At 37.2% G+C, this 17,528-nt stretch overlaps 1 protein-coding gene and 1 long non-coding RNA gene across 2 annotated transcripts in view; one reads left to right on the top strand and one right to left on the bottom strand.

Moving 5' to 3' along the window:
* Positions 1-13,455, bottom strand: part of egfra (epidermal growth factor receptor a (erythroblastic leukemia viral (v-erb-b) oncogene homolog, avian)) — a 40,602-nt gene extending 27,147 nt beyond the window's left edge. The window contains exon 1 of the mRNA XM_079452840.1: positions 13,211-13,455. Coding sequence (XP_079308966.1) covers positions 13,211-13,289 — 79 coding nt within the window. The 5' untranslated portion in view covers positions 13,290-13,455. The remainder of the gene's footprint in view (positions 1-13,210) is intronic.
* On the top strand, positions 5,494-15,595 carry LOC306892082. Its single transcript, XR_013786429.1, has 3 exons — positions 5,494-5,726; positions 7,377-7,532; positions 13,356-15,595. It is a non-coding gene; the product is annotated as an uncharacterized lncRNA (long non-coding RNA).
* Positions 15,596-17,528: the final 1,933 nt, after the last annotated feature.

The following is a 17,528-nucleotide window of genomic DNA, read 5'->3' as shown; positions in this document are numbered from 1 at the left end:
TTGCACTGAAGCAACTCAAAACAGTTTTCAAGTCTATACCCCTCTTTTACTAAGAGCGTTCAGTAGATTAATTAAATAAATGAAAAACTCTAGTGGTATGAGATATTAAATATCTCTGGTTTGTGAGTAAACAAGCAAGGTTATTAGCAATCTTAAATGATCTGCTATCTCAAATACCTCTTGGGGCAAAAAGCTCCCTAGCATACTCATGTGAATTGCTATTGTGACAACCCTTTGTGTGTTATACATTTTTATTGATAGTGCAACAGTAGCTTAGCAGTAGTAGAGTGTTCAAAAAGGCTATATTCATTCATTCTGTTATGATGCTTCCCTCAAAAAAGAGCTCCCACATGAGCTTCACGAATGTCTATCACAGCCCAGCAGAACATCATGAAACACATTTACAGATTGGATATGACTTATGAGAATATGCAGTGAAACTCGGCACAGACAGAGGGGATATAATTGAGTCAGATGCATTACACACGACACCAGGGCCTCGCGCTCTGTACATCAACCTGCTGTATTTCAATAGGCCTATACACTACTCTAAAAGCTTAGGTATGTAAACAAATGCCTCTTTTTGGAGGAAAGTGACTTTTATCACTGTGACTGCGGTGGTAAGGACGCATTAAGTGCGTACTGTAGCTTTTCTCTACTAGAACGAATTTGAAAGCATCTAAACAATGGCGGCTGTTTTGAACCACTGAAATAAACTTTAATGCAAATTCACTTTGGCCACGTTTTCTTTTAAATAACATCACACCCTTTTTCCATTACAACTAAATTATATCAAGGCCTTTAACTTTTTTGCTGGCCTGTTTGTGTATGAAATACTGTTAACAGGTCGGATTGGCAAGCACACAAGCCAAGTTTACTGGCGTTCAAATGATGCTATGGAAGAAAGATCCACAACATAAATGTTTATTATTAGAAATAAATGAATAAGCAGGCCTGTAGTTGAAAATACAGAGCTGTGGCATTTTTCCTTTAGAAATGTGAACAAGATCTTTTCTTGGCCTTTTGGCGCCATTCAATTGTAAATCTGCTATTGCTCTGAAAACACTCCAGTCTTCACTGTTGTGAGCCACCTGACTTTTCTAAAGAGGAATCGTGGTTAAGAAGTACCATGAAATGGCAGCCAAAAAACACTCCCTTCATTTCAGCAAAGACAAAATCCCAATGGATCTTAAACAAATTGGATAGAACCTCATTAGTTCAATCAAGACCAACTAAACTGTTAAAAGGCATTAGAAAAAATGAGGATGTGACCATTAACATTAAAATTACTGTCCTTAGAAAACTAAATTCTCAGAGTGTTGATCTGGATTATTGGATTTTCATTGGTCTATTCCCGGCAATGACATCGTGACATTACTTTGTGACCAAGCTCTGAAGACGTCTGTGGAACGTTTCATTTCTTCGAATTTGGGCAAAAGCTCCAGAAACATCGTAGCCACGTCCTCAAATAACGTTGTGAATTAATCCCATGGAGAAAGTGGTATGCTGGTGTTCAGATAACCAGGACAGTGGTCAGTTGATTAATCAATCTGGTCATTTCTATTTATTATGTTAATATATGCCAACGTTATGACAAGAGTAAAATCTGTTATATTGTCTAAATGTATGCTACTAATCTGACTTTTCACAGCTAAAACTGTAGTTGATGCTTTAGTTTAACTGTAGTTGGCTGGTTCTCTGTTCTGCAAAGAGCCACACACTCGCATCATTTAAACATCAACAGTCATTTACTTTTACCTCGATCACTGCAATGAATGATATATTCATTTAGCAGTTTATACTGTATATACCTTACAGATGTGAGACTAAACAGATATTTTAGTGATTTTCTATCTATTTAAATGGTGCATTTAAATGAACGGATAGGCCTACTGATGTTTATGAATGTGACAGCTTTTGGTGGTTGTATCTAAAAAACGGACATCCCACTAACTTGTGGTAAAACAAGAATACAATGTTAAGCTTAAATATAATGTTTAATCATCTCTGTCAATAAATATCTGCTTTGAAACCTCTATAGCCTATTGTGTTGAAGTGTTTTGTTATTCATGTCATTTACTTCAGTCTCTAAATAAAATGTCTGATGTACAGTGCTGTGTTAAGTTTTATTCATCGTTATACTTTGTATAACATGCATTTGATCATAAAACTGAATCTTTAATGCACAGATTAAATCACAAATTAATTGAATCCTCCATGTGAGGGACGATAAATTTAAATAAAACAGTTTGGTCGTTGGGAAGTACTCGTCACGTCCCAGAAACGTTATTTGGTAAGTGCGGTGACAAATATGGTGTGTTCAATTTACGTCTTCAGGTGGTAATCACCACGTCCCAGAAATTTCCAATGTAAAGTCGTCATGACGTTAAAGTCGCTGGGAAGTTAAGTCGCTGGAACGTTATTTGGTACAGCAAAATGACTTAATGAACAGTCATTATTGCAAATTACTAATTCAATTTATCCAAACACACATGAAAATGTCAAATCTTCATTTTGAGCAGGAAGCTGTACATGTCTTTGCAAAAAATACCCAGAATGATACAATCTCCTGCCACAGAAGATCAACAGATCAAGCATTAGATGACTGATTCTGACTCGTATGCTTGACTCAAAGGTTTGTTCATGAACTGGATTATTGGATTTCAAAGGGGTTACTAAAAAAGAATAATACCCTGCTACAGTCGAAACAAGTAATATCGTGAGCAAGTCTTGTGCATACAAAGCGTTATGCAGATAGCCATGCCAGTAAATCCTGTTTCATAGTTTACACTAAATCTTCGAATAAAGTTGCTTTTGTGTTACAGGTACTTGTTCCCTTGGAAACGTCAATCTAGTCAGATTTGCCAGTGGCCTCAATGGCAAAGTCAACCGTTTTTAACGTTCTTTTTTTTCTATTACCCTTTTATCTTTCACCTCATAAACCCATCTCATATTTACTGTAGAAGAAAGTACAATAGTATCAACATTGTGCTTGTTTTTAAAGGTGCAGTTTTGGATTTATAGCGGCCACTAGCGTTGTATTATAGATTTGCAAAATAATCACTCAGTCCAAACATGATGGTGGCCACAAGAGCAAAAAAATATGTCATCATGTGGGCATTAGAAAGACTGTAGAAAGAGCACAAAAGAAAAGGTCTGTGGATTTTAAGTATAAAAAGAAGGATATAAGTCAGGCAGGAGAAAGGACCTGCGTTAATATTACAAAGACTTTCCAGCAGAGAAGCGCTAGGACCTGCGTCCTCATTTAGATATAATGTAAATCTAACTCATAACTCATAGATATCTATGGAGATACTTTCCAGCAGAGAGAAAGATCGTCTAAAAATCACCAACAATGAGGTTGCTTTGATTCGGATCAGTATGTGAGTAACATTGGTTTTTCTGTTTGTTTGAACCAAGATATGTTGTTGTTTGAAATATTAGCTGTGTGACGGAGCAGTTTTGAGCGTTATAGTTTATCTGCAACCGCTTATATATTGTACTAATATTGAGAGAGCGCGTTGGCTCTAAAACTGGAGAGAGAGAGTTTATCCCATGTTTTACGATGGGATCCGCGCGGATCATCCGTTATCCGTTTCAGAGCTATACCATAGAGGGAGAGGAAGTGGAAACACGTGTTGTAGAGTAGTTTGTCCATTTACGGCTGCTGAACAAAACATAGCAGTGTTATTCAATGCATCTAGGCCATTAAATGTAGATATTTAATCAGCTTATTCTAAGGTATTACAAACATAACAGTACCCCTGTATTACGTTAGGTCTTTACACACCGTTGAAGAAATAGTTTTGTATATTATATTGCATATCTGTCATTTCTACTTGAAAACGGTCTTTGTGGCCACTGCTCACAGGGAAAAAGTCTACATACGAGAATCCAGCTGCTCAGCCCTGAAGTGGTACTTCACCAGCTTCTCATCTTAGGTAATGCTTAACTAATTACATTTGCAGGCACTAATGTTTTCCCCCTACACAATGGTATTTATTTCCTTAAATGTTATTAGAAAGATCTGCTCCTCTGTTGAGAGGATATCACTAAATTAACCGAGGAATTACCATAAGGAAAGCGACACGTCTGGGTTTAGATCCACTTTGCAAATCAACACACGCCGCAAGGCCTTGGATACGAGACATGCCGTCTCACTTTGCCACAACCGTAATGCACCTCCAGACTAAACACAGTCTGCCTAAAACACTAGTCCGCACGAAATAAAAGAAAACAACAGATAAGGTCTGTGCATACCAAGGCTAATCAGGCTATTATTACATACGGCAAAGGTGTCCAAGAGAGGGCTGGGTATGAATGGAGACAGATCTCAATGTAGAATAAATGAGCCATAGACTTTTTGGAATCTGTTCTGTCTGGAGAGTGTTCATGTGAAAACATGCCTAAAGAGGTTTTCTGTATCACTTCTAATATTCTGAATTATGCAGATTCTAGGACATTTGGACGAACAAAACCCCTCAGGAAACTTGGCAATAACACAGAGATCTTAGATATGGATGTGTCAACACCGAGACACAGTGTGCAGTGAAGAATTAGTTCAGCTGTACTGAACGGTAAAAGACTTAAGTAAATAAAAAAAGGAGAGCAATAAATAGGACACAATGAAAGAAAGGAAAAAGCGAAGCTGTTCTCACAAGTTTCAGCTTCAGAGAGCCTAAGGCTGGGAAAACCACATCCGGCAGTGTCTACATTTCAGATGTATAAAACTACAACTCCTATATGAGACACAATCCCAGCAAGTTAATTTAAATAGGATACATTTATCTGAAGATGGTGAGCAAATGGAATTATAAGTGATGTTTGTCAAGATAAATTACAATGTATTATGGTCTGCAAAAAAGATTTTTCATAACAACTGCATTACAGTATTCAATTGCATTATGTGGTTCTGAGTGTGTTGGTGATTTATCCAACAGAATCTCACGAGAGTTTACATGTATTTTACAGATTGGCTAATTTGTTTGAATACCTGCATACTTATTCATACGTTTTAGAACGAATTGTCTTCGCCGGTGATGTTAGGTTTAAACCCATGACAAAAGCAAATTATTTTGAATACATTTGTGTTGTTGAGTGTTTAATTTACTAGAGGGTTAAAATGGCAAGATTTTGCACAATCTTTATTATATGCCTCACTGCTGGTGGAATTATGGCACAGATCTGGTCGAGTTGTGGCTAGGAAGATGTGAATCAGATCTGGGCCGGGAACACTTTCTTAAGTGGGCCACAGGTCAGCAGTTTATTTGGGCCAGATCTGCACCAAAAAGGAAATTTGCTGGCTAGGTTGCCACTCCTGACACAAAATGATACGCAGTAGCTTCTCAAGTAAACAAGATGTTCACAAGCAAAAAACAAGTTTTTTTATGTGACCTAGAAGCCTCGCCCTTTACTCGAGATCAACAATACACTAAACAAAGGGTGTGAATCAAGAGATATTTTACAACTCGGTTGACACACCTCTATGTTTCCACAACAGTGCTCACACAAGAGGTGCAGAGGGTGGGAAATAAAAATCTGTATCGCGTAAGGACATCTGAACCTGTACAGTACAAGTGCTATTATGAAATTTGATCATCCAAAAAGACACAGGAGGTTACTCAGAGCCGAATGTTTCACTGTTCTGCCTTAAACGGAATGTTTTACGAGCATGGTATAAATTATAGTTTGAAAGGCTGGTCAGATGTGGTCGGGTTTAAGAAGAGGTGAGTCAAAATGGTTTCCTCTGCTTTAAAAGCAATACAGTATATGCACACATGTGATGTGTATTTATTGTCCGTTATAAATTCAGACAAATAACATTAGATAAGTTGGATACACTAGGTCAACAAAAAAAACATGCATGTAACGAATACGCATTCTGCACGAGTAAATAACACAAGTTTACACTTTACCATTGCGTGTAATACATACGCAAAAGCCCAATTTTGGGTGCGTATGAGACTCCAAATTCTTCAGTTGCTTTCGGTCGTTTGCCTGGCGTCATAATGAGAGGCGTTCTGTTCTTTGCATTTCTAAAACTGAATGATTTTATAAATACGTATTATTTGTACATTAATAGATATTTCAGAGCACCTAACCCCACTCCTAAACCTAAACTCACCCGCTTCCCAACAACATAAAACACCCAACAAGCAAACAGAGGTCAGCCACAGGTTTTTATTGAAAACATAAACAGACACTAGAAAATACAAACAGGTCGTGTCGCATTCCGAGTCTTCTACAGGCGTACGATATCGTTGTGCGAGCACAGCAGGTTTTAATGGCTGATGACGGCTGCTGCAGCAACTCTTATTATAGAGATGGGGGGTCTTTAATACTTCCAAATGGAGAACCGGTAACGGCTAACAAACCCCATTGACATCCATTAAAAAACAAGCATCCGCTCTCCTTTCCTGCGTTCCTTTGAAGCCAGGGCGTTAGTATTATCCATTACGCTTTTTTGCCTAATTGTTGCAGGCTTTCCTTTTAAAGGTGCTTTGGATGCATTCCCATCCTCTCTTTCGTTTAAAAATACGCTTAAGCGTAACGCAATGGTGCGACCAGTCACGAGACACACGAGAGCCTCAGAATACTCGGAGTAATTGCATTTTTGGAGTAAACAGCATCTAGCATGCTTGTTATGTGTTGTGTTTAATATTGTATAATACACAAACTACTAGGTTTAGGGTTGGGGTCGGGTTATGTGCTAAAACGCGTCTAAATCGCGCTTACAAAATAATAGGCCAACACCTGCACAAAATACGATGTCCGATTAAAACAACACTCACTACACGTCATGATGGCAAAATTACACCACAATATACAATTTAGTCGCATGCACCTGCTCTTCAGCGAAGCTAATGGGAAACAACATTGGCGTATCATAGGCAAGCAAAACTGGGACTTTGGTATATATATATATATATATATTACACGCAATCAGAAAGCATAAAGTTGTGTTATTTATACGCAGATTGATGAGACCGGGTTCAGTAGACGCACTAAAACGTCAACAGATACTGTATGAGGGGGGCTGTGTCTAGCGACTTTGCAATGCAACAGGACAACTGGCATTGTTTGCTCAATTACTAAGTCAAATATTTGAGTAACTGTTATATAGTACTGCAATATAAAGACACTATTTACAGGATAGACACTGCCTGGTTTATGTGTTTGTTCAAATGTTCCTGGCTTTCCATGCAATTTAACCTAAAGTTCGCAGTTCCAATAGTGAATTCCAATCTAAGTGATATCCTGTAATGAATGAAAATATGGAAGCACGTGACTGAACATAAAGAATCATATTACAAATAAAACAAAGGAATTATGTTGTTTTTTTCTATTGGTGATGAAAAATCCTGTGGGATCTGCAGAGAGTTCTGCTTCTCATAATAAGCCACACCCTAATGAGATGTGAGGAACCAAAAGGAAAGTTATTTTCCAGCGTGAATTCCAAGGTCTCTTTCCACCAAAGGTGCTCGCTTGATCTGCTTTGATGGAAATGCTACAAACTACTCCATGACGTGCAGGTACAAGCACCATTTCAGGACACATTCATGAGTTTCCAAACACAGTCTTCCCATGGAGGGGCCGATGTCACACGGCTCGGAGCAGAATTAGCATGCATAGTAACGTAAAAGATGTCCTTCCAGAACTGGATGTCCAAATTGGCTGTTTTTCAGAAAATTGAGTTGCCAAGTACTTTTTCATACACTTTATTGGTTAGATATTTACAAAACCCAGTGACAAACATAAAGGCTGACTTATAATGATTTATAAAAAAAAATTAATAAATGGGACTGCTTGATTATGACAAAACCTTTAAACCTACACAACTAACATACTGACCGATTTTGACCATAAATTTACTATATTTAAATGTTAACCTATGCATAACTATAAGAATGCTTTACATAAATACTGTACATGTGCAAAGAGAAACATCGTAAGTCAAGCAGCTTGCTGGGTAACATTGTAAGATGATTTGTAGCCCATGAGCATGTAAACATACGTATATTTGAGGAGATAGTCATGTTTCATTTTTGCTTTTTTATGTGGTGTTTGTAATCCCAGTACAGTCCTATACTCTTGGAGTTGGAACAAAAACAAAGACAAAGAAAGAAAGATGCAAGGCAGTCTGCACACAGTCAATCACATTGTTTAACTTTAAATAGATTTTGGCCATTTCAAACCCATTAACAGTCATTGCAATCAGCATACAATCAAACTGTCAGGGCCACGAAACAAATAAAAATGACAAAATCAGAGAACAAGAAACGTCTGTCACACAGCACAACAGTCATGTGGAAAAACATTCAAAGCTCAAAAGTTCTGCTAAAACCTGCAGTCAGCTGGAAGAACACCCGCATTGTTCTCCGCCAAAGGAAGAAAGGGTCACTCCAACAAATGAAGCAGTGATTTTCTTGCCAGCTCTAGGTAACTGCGCAACAGTTTATCAAAGCAGGAGGTCTGTCATTTTTCCGGCAAACTCATTTGACTTCTCCGCAGCTCTCAAAGCACCAACAGTTTCAGCAGATGTGGTTCTAGGAAAGACAATCATCGGGAGAGACATCAAGCGCCAGAAACAACCAGCATTCCGAAGCCCCCATAGTAACGAACGATTTTTACCAATCTGTCTCCCGGGAACAGTGTCTCCACAGCCAGAAGTGAGCTCTGGTAACTTATCTCGAAAGAGCGTTCAGCACAAATGAAATGGAGGAGGAAGTATGCAGGTATTAAAGGCAGGAAATTGATGCTGGGTATTAGGCCTCGCTGAGAGAAATCACAGCTGGCCGCCTGGAAATCTACTCATGGGGCCATGCAAAGCGTGTGCAAACGTGTGGGAACTCAATGAGAGAAGGGTATGAGACAGCAAATCGGAGCGGGGAAGAAACCATGATGCTTTGTGGAGCTTTGCATATCATTATGTCACTTTGCTGCGTAAACAATCACACAATGAAGGAAGTAATGTAAACAACACTGAGATGCTGGCAAGAGTTCATGGTCCCGGCCACGTGGGGCTGGTGACCTGTGTTTATTCAGTGGGAGGGGTGTTTATGAAATTTGCTAAAAAGTCAGCAAGCAAAGCTTTTGCAAATGAAACTCATATACATTTGTTGCTGAGAAGACACTTTTGACACTTTGTCGAGGCAAGGTCAATAATTATATCTGGATAAATAGAAAGTTAAAGTTATACAGACATGGACCTGTTTTGCGGGATCAAAGCATTCCTTTGCCATCATTTTTATTTGGAGAAAAGTTATTATTTAGCCCCCAGAGTGTAAATTGTCTTCAGTGTTAAAGCTGCACGACACCAGCAAACCAAAGCCTTACACTGTTCCCATGCCTATTAACTGAACAAGATGTTCCGGTGGATCCACATGCAGCATACAACTGTTATTTACATTTATTTTTATCTGGTACAAAATGCGATGACATTATGCCTGACAGCTTCACACAACAGTCCTTCATTTAATGTCCCGATTTAGTTTCCTGCGGTGGGCACAGAAGGTGTAACGAGAAAAAAAGAATCGTCAAATCTCGACTTCACCTCACATTAGGGAGAAAAACAGTTGATGTATTTCTCAAGACCACTGGCAAAACAAACCATAATCCCCACAGAGAACGATGATGGTCTTCCGCCATTACTGTAGAAATTGAGAATGATCACTTTTCAAAGGCGGATATGCGACTGCAATAACATTTTTATCTGATTATCGTGCACTTTTGTCTGCTAAATGACAGATCAGTGAGGTTATTTATTGTAAGAACACGTTAAAATGGCATGCCTGAGGAATGTCTCGTCTATGTTTTGCTAATCAGGTTACCCCATTTAAAGCCATCATTTTGCCAATGAAGCTTTCTTTGTTCATTTTATAAGGTATTAATGTTTGCAAGGTCATAAGGGCTTTTTCTCCGGAGAGAATATGATAGGTGTGTTACATGAATCATGGCACAACACCCATAAGACCACAAAACGAATCCAACAGTCACAATTTACTGTATATCCCAGTCATCCTCAATTGGTGGACCGCGGACCGGATCCGGATCTTTGCTTTGTTTCATCCGGACCACGAGACACTAATAAACCATTTAAAAACCACTGTATATACGCATGAAGTGAAAATTCCACAAGAATTTCACAAGCAAAGGTATTAAACTTAATTTAGAAAGAAATCCAGAAGGCCAAGAATGAGTAAATGAGCCATTTACTCATTCTTACTCCTAAAAGGGTTTCTATGCCTTAGAGGGGTGTCTGAGATAAGCAACGGTCCAGCACAGGATGACGGTTTTGTTTAGCTGTTTTGAAATATTTGGAAGACCTGTCTTTTGGCTCACAAACACTGGTGACTTGTTATTATTGGATGGGCCCTGACTCAACAAGCAGACATGTCATGAGATATCTACAAACATACCATTTCATAGATAAAAAGTGACACACTGAGGTATCACAGAATTTCAAAGATGAACCAAAAGATGTATTTCATATTTAAACCCTGGAAGGCAACTGTGCATTAGCTTCTTTTTAAAGTTTCTTTAACATTAATGCCTGAACATTTTCTGCTGTAGTGCTGACATTTAAACATTTTAGATGAAAAAATCACTTGGGCACAGCCAAGAATTTAATCTCAGCAAGGAACGAAAGCGCATTAGGAAATACTGCTGTAACTTGTACCTATGTTGGAATAAATTCAAAAGAGTTTAAAGTAAGGAGAAGCATATACTCTTCCATGGTTTGACCAGAGACTGGCTATGCACTCGCAGTGAGTAAAGCAGCCATTTACTTTATAAAAAGCAAGATAAAACAACAATTGGGCAAACACTCACAAGCATGCTGACTAGGGCTGTCAACTTTAGTCGTTTAGTCGACTAATCGGTCGATGCCGTCTTGGTCGACTGACATTCTCATTGGTCGACCAGTTGCCTATTTTTTTTAGCCTATGTTTCATCCCCAACTTTAAATACTTTAATTTCGGCTATTTAAAAAAAATCACTTAATTTTCAAAGAATTGTATTATTATTATAGTTGTATGTATTATTGATGTCTTTTCGTTGTTGTTTTATTAATGTTCTATGACGATTGTTTAATAAATGTTCAATCAAAATGCAAAACATCGCGTCTTTTTTTTTTTTTTTTTTTTTTTTTTTTTTTTAAGTCGACTGATCGCTGCGCAGGACAGGACTTTGGTCGACTAAGCATTTCTTTGGTTGACTACAGCCCTAATGCTGACAAACCCCATTCCAGCCACTTTACTACTTCAACCAGCCAAAGCCCTAGCCCAGACCCAACAAAGACAGCACGTTTGGACGTTTTAACTCTGAATCACCTATGAGCCATTCAGATGTAAATTATTAGTGTCCATAAAAGACCTGTGAGTTTCTCTCACAGTCAGAAAAGACTCATCTTACTACCTAATACAGATAAACCCTAAACACAAATGATTTAGGACAATTCAACATCTAACAAAATGTGACCAAAACACGACATAACTGTAAATTCTAATAATGTTATCTTTATTTTCAGCCCATCTCATGAACCATTTTAATTTTATTTAAGTAAATAAAATTCATAAAAAAGAGAACACTTTTATTGTTAAGTATCAACATACTGGCTCTTAGTAGTACAGGTGACTGAATGAAAGAGATATGTCAATGTTCAACAAATCAGGACCGACACAACAAAATATTTATTTGTGAATATATTTCATTAATCTATTTAATAACTAGATATTTATTAACCATGACTGTTATCAAAATTTGTATTTATTTGATAAATATTAAACAATATATATAATTGAAGCATCGGAATCTGGGCCATTCTAATTTAAACCACACATCAAATTTATTTATCTACAATTCAACATTCTATGAGACTAAGCTGTTTCAGTCTTATGGAAGATAGTAATATAACAGATAGTTTCAGCATTCATCTGACCTTCAGGAGGGCACAAAAGGGAGACTAAAGACATTGTATGGCGTCAGGATAGTCCTCACTGATACTCTAGTAAAATCGTTATTGGAGGGCTGCAAAACACAATTTACAATCACGCCATATAAACCGTGGGAGAATATCAGAACTTAACATTCTTTTTACCGCAGAAGTTATTCTGTAATTTTGATATGCACCATAAGCAAATATTGTACACAGCCATGCAAAGCCCATTTGGTGTCCAGGGAAGCACCTAAAAAGACTGATGGCTTAACAATCAGATAATTAAAGATTTTATATGGTGATTCCTCTCTTGGCAATCTAACAGTAAACTTGAATCCAAACGAGGAAGCAGACTGTAATAAACTGATCTGTGGACCATCTGTCCGTATTGGCACAATCATCTGTTTACACACATGGACACCCCGGAGATGATGTGAATTATATTCAGAGTGGAGTAAAAACACAGTTTGACAAATGTCATACCTGTAATATCACAGACACTGACAATGCGGAATCACTACACGGTTCTATATCAAAGCAGTCATTATTACAATGAGCCGTGGAACTAGACATATAAGGACAGTGCCAAATTTAACCAGTGTGTTCAAACCGTAAGCTAGCAAAATAAAAATAAAGCAGGTTTCAACTGTGTAAAAGATCTAATTGGAAGTTTAGCTGTAGGTGTTAGGAATGTGTACTGTCATGTGCGCTTTAAAACTACAGTTTGGGACTATTTCTACCTGATCTGAAATTATTTTAGTAAAGATGCTGTGTAACATTATGCAATAAGATGATGCAAACCAGAAGCAGTCAAATAATTGCATTTCATAAATCACATCCTTATTTAAAGTTATGAAACTCAGGTTTGTAACTGTAAGGGTAACACTTAAGAAGGGTTGGTCCAAAACCATCACCACTGTATCCCTAAACACTGACTAAACTGATCTCAGATTGCTCCAAAGAATTACCTTAAAAATATCTACTTTGGATAAGGAAATGGGCTGCGTTTCCCAGAGGAATCGTAAGACCGTTGATCGTAGCTCCATAGAAGACAATGGTCTTACGATGCTTTGGGGAAACGCAGATCAGTATTCCTTAAAGTTTTCAGTGGGACTGTAAGCAAACTTCCGCTCTGTTCCCAGGCTGCTTCTAAAGCGCACATCTTTATAAAGCATATGTGCGAAATTCCGATCACTAATATATGAGATCAGTCTTCAATGAACAAAGCGAAAGATTTAACCCAGTACACCGTATGCCGTTTCACAACAACATTACCTTTCTTATCCGGCGTTTCACACAGGCTCCACGAAAGCAGTAAGGTAAAGCAGAATCCAATCTCAGTTGACCGTGCCATGTCTTATGTTTGAAACCTTTCGATCTTCACTCCATAGTTAATAGATCTTCTTTTATGTGGTTTCAGAATGGCCGGAGATCTTCTTTTCTCGTCTTCTTAAGAAACGTCGTTCGGCTTGGCTGAAAACTTTGACAGCTCCTCCTCCGCGCTCGCAAATCTCAGCAGTGAAACAGTGTAGCACTCATTCCTGGATTGTGCGCTGCGCTCCTGACGTCAGCAGCTGGGAGGATCGTGTATAGTCAGTAAGGTGGGACAGTGTATTGCAGGTAATCGTCCTCGTGTACTAACAGATGCAATGGAATGTTAAACGTTCCTCTTAAACAGACAAGAAAACACTTTAAAACTATAAGAATATAATAAGAAAGCATATTTGATGACTTGTTTAAAAAGCTCATTGTCTTTTTTCCACAAAAAAATCACATTAGTAATATTTAGTAATAAGTGTGCCAAAGCAAAGCTTTCAACAGTGAAACAAACCGCTGAACTCAAATTTGCAGAGAAACCAAAATCTGCCGATAAAAGCTTCTTATCTGCCATAGGTTTCCATGTAGCCGGACCCATTTTTTTGCTACATTAATGTGTAGACCTTAATTTGTGTTTTTTGTGTGTCTTAATTGTGTCTTAATTATGTTTAATTCAAACGTTTTTTATGAAAGGCGATCCACAGTTGATACTTAAATGAAAAACAGATGAAAAATCTACTTTGTCCAATGAGCTAAACAGGAAACAGTGAAAACATGATTATACACCTTTCTACAGTACCTGCATGATTTCTAAAAATGACTTTTAATAGATTAACGTAGTACGGTTGATTAAATAAATCAAATGAATAGATGTTACAGCATGATGCACATTTTAAGATACCACATTTGAAGAAACTTAGTACAGTTAAAAAATATTGTACGTTTAGTTAAATTATAACTTCATTTTTTCACATGGATTACTATTGGATTAAAATTATGATAAATGTTAGGGTTAACATTCTTAGATAGTAAATCTTGAGGTCCCGGATCATATCAGTTTGTAAATCTTTCTTTTCTGTGGTGAATTGTCCATTGAGAGCTGACCATAGAAATGCTGCATTCTGCCACAGTAGCCAGACAGTGGTTTCGAGATGGAAAGCATCCAGAGTGTTTGGGTCCCCAAAGGTCAACAAAGATCAACTCCTCACAAAGAATACAGTGTTGCCTTCTCTAACTGCAATTTGTCCTGTGTAAACTGACCTTGTACCCTTTTTATGAAATTTGTTTCTTAACTACTTTCAAATGTAAGATCTTATTTGTTTAAAAAAAATATTCTTAATTTCTTAAAACCAAAAAGATTGCACTTGGAAAGGTAAAAATCCAACAAATTACCTTAGAAAATACATGATCACTAATAATCAGTCAATCTCACAATATAATGTGCCTAAACCACAAATATTATTACCAATATTTTGTTATATTGCAAAAGGTGAGATTGCATACAATCCACAAGCTGTGAAAAACTTGTATCCTGATTTCTAAACAATGCAACACATGCTACTGTAACTGCTTTTATGTTTTAGTGTAATAGGCAACCGAAATGGACATTATATTGTTATTTGGAACAAGAAGTAATGGATTCCACACTTGCTTTGAGTCTAAAGTTTGGCAGTATTGTTGTCTGCCTATATATTTGTTTAGGTCATGTTATATGTTTTACATAAAGGGCATCACCTGGAAAGCAGCAATGGCTGTCATCATTTAATCAGATTTTTCAAAGAGTAAACGGAGAATCCAAATAATGTCCCCTGCTAGACAGATTGGGGACAGAAATAAAAGATGATATGTTTCCGCTCATTTGATGAGCTTATATTGCATTATAGTTAGAATGCTTTTGTTAATGGTTTCTACACAGGATATGAGGGTTAGTTGGGTTTTGACTTGTGACTGATGAAAATGACAAGTCATTAATATGAAAACAATTTTATTATAAAACATTGGCTAAGCATGGAGGGGGATGGGGGTAGCTGAGATCTACTAACAAGATCTTAATAAGATTGCCACCAACCTGTCACTGGAAAATTCAAGTGTTACTGTCAGCAAACAAAGCTGACAGAAAATATGTAAAAATAGACTAAACATGTTAACACTTTACATTAAGGTACCCTTTATAAAGCATTTATAAATGTGTAAATTCATGATAAATAAGTAATGTACAAATGCATTATGAAGCAGTTATCACAGCCAGAATAAAAAGAGGGATTCTAACAAAATACCTACCAAACAGTGAGCCATGTTTAACTCACGTGTTATAAATGGTTAATAAATGTATTTATTCATCATTTACTTGACTCGAAAACAGATTCATTATCATCATGATGTTTTTTTGCAATATTGAACCTGTCTTGCACCATTCTCTTTTGAGCATTTCTAAATCAATTATTAAGTAAATTCAACTATATATAATTCTCTGTAGTCAGACAATCAGAGTGTTGTGTTTCTTTCTTAAATGAAAGATAAACAGATATTGGAAAAGCAAATTTAATCAGAGGCATATGTGTATTTTTCTCGACTTGCTTATATTAATCCCTCGTGTGGAGATAGATTGAATGAAGCAGAGCCACTCCCCATGATACACCACATGACCCTGTGCACAGTTCTTACTTGCATTTCAAACACATAGATCTGCGGACATAAGGTGATTTATTTTCATTTGCACAGCACACACATACGTATTCACACGTACACACAAATACAGGGGTCAAGACTGAGTTCAAGTATGCCATCTGGGTGCACACAAGTTATTAACAACCCCATTCTCTTTATGTTATTATCATTTTTAATAACTCTCACAAAGGTAAAGAGGGACTTAACAGCACATGTTATGGGGTTTAGAATCTTTTGGGGCTGAAGATACTTTTTGCAGGTATCTTGTGATGCAAGGATGCAATTAAGTTGTTTTTTGATGCAGAAGGGCAAATGCATGATTCTGCCATCCATGAGGGTCTTACCCGCCTTTTGTCTGCATTGATCTCACACGACAGCTACCAGCTGGCCAGTGAAGGAGCCCATCCAAATCAAAAAAGGGTAAAAGACTTTGGTGGACAGATGGACAAAAGACAGCCCTTGTTATGAGGTCAAATAGAAGGTTATTTGACTGTACAGACCCGGCATATTTATTTTAACATTCATGGTGTAAGGCTTTGAGGCCAATGTCTTTTTTATCAGTTGTCTTTCTCCTTGAAAACAGTCACTTACATTAGGTTTCAATATACTTTGTCATATTCTGCAGTAGCTGTTTGTTTAACATCCAAAAAAATTACACTTTCACATAAAATTTCAGTAAGGCAAGGATGAAAGTACATTTTAATAATATGTTCAAAAAATAGGTGCTAGTTCTCCCGTTTTTCATGTTTTTATGTGTTGCTCATTCAGTTTGCTATTTCAATATTTTGTCTTCTCTCCTTGCTGTTTGCTGTTTCATGAACGAATTTGTGTTTATACTTATTTACAGTTTTAATTTAGCGTAAACACTGCCAAAAATTCACTTCTTACTTTTGTTATTTTGTCTTGTTTTGCAGAAAACAAATATAAAAATGAAGTTCGTTTATGCTTAAAATAAGTAAAAATATCTGCCAGTGGGTAGCAAAATAAAACTTAAGTTTAACCTCATTATTAAAGGTCTTGTGTATAAATTTTGCAGCATCTAGAGGTAATGTTACGAATTGCAGCTCCTCCCCCTCTTTGAAGCACTACGGTGTCTGACGCAGATGATTTCGTCGCGTTTTCACTTGATAATGGTATTTAAGAACCATGCTCTGTAGAGCAGTTTGTCTGTTTAGGGCAGATTTTGCTTGTCTGCAGCTTTTTGCCTTAAGAAGTGTTTAAAAGATGACTCACTCAAGCACCTGCCATGACAAATATTTTACCCCTCAATCACAAGGACAATACATTGAACCACAGCGCAACAGAAACTTCTGTACGCTCAACCATTCTCTACACAATCCACTCAAATGAAATGTTGTGTAACTGTTCTGCTCTAATTGTGATTTTCGGTGTGTCTGTGTGATGCTGTGTTGAGATGGCTTATATTGTTAACTGAGCAATAAAAGAGCTTGAGGCATCGCAAATACTGAAAACAGAAATAATTAGACTTAATTAAGGAAAGGAGTATGTCTGTAGCATTCCACACCAGCTGTTTTTCCCCAAGGCTGTCCGCACCTGTTAATAATGAAGATGAGGATATTGGTGACATTATTGCACAATAGTTTGTTTA

Source organism: Barbatula barbatula (assembly GCF_947034865.1).
Source record: "Barbatula barbatula genome assembly, chromosome: 3".
In the NCBI taxonomy this organism is placed as follows: Eukaryota; Metazoa; Chordata; class Actinopteri; order Cypriniformes; family Nemacheilidae; genus Barbatula; species Barbatula barbatula.
Note: the sequence above shows the minus strand (reverse complement) of the source record. Positions and strands in the feature narration are given on the sequence as shown.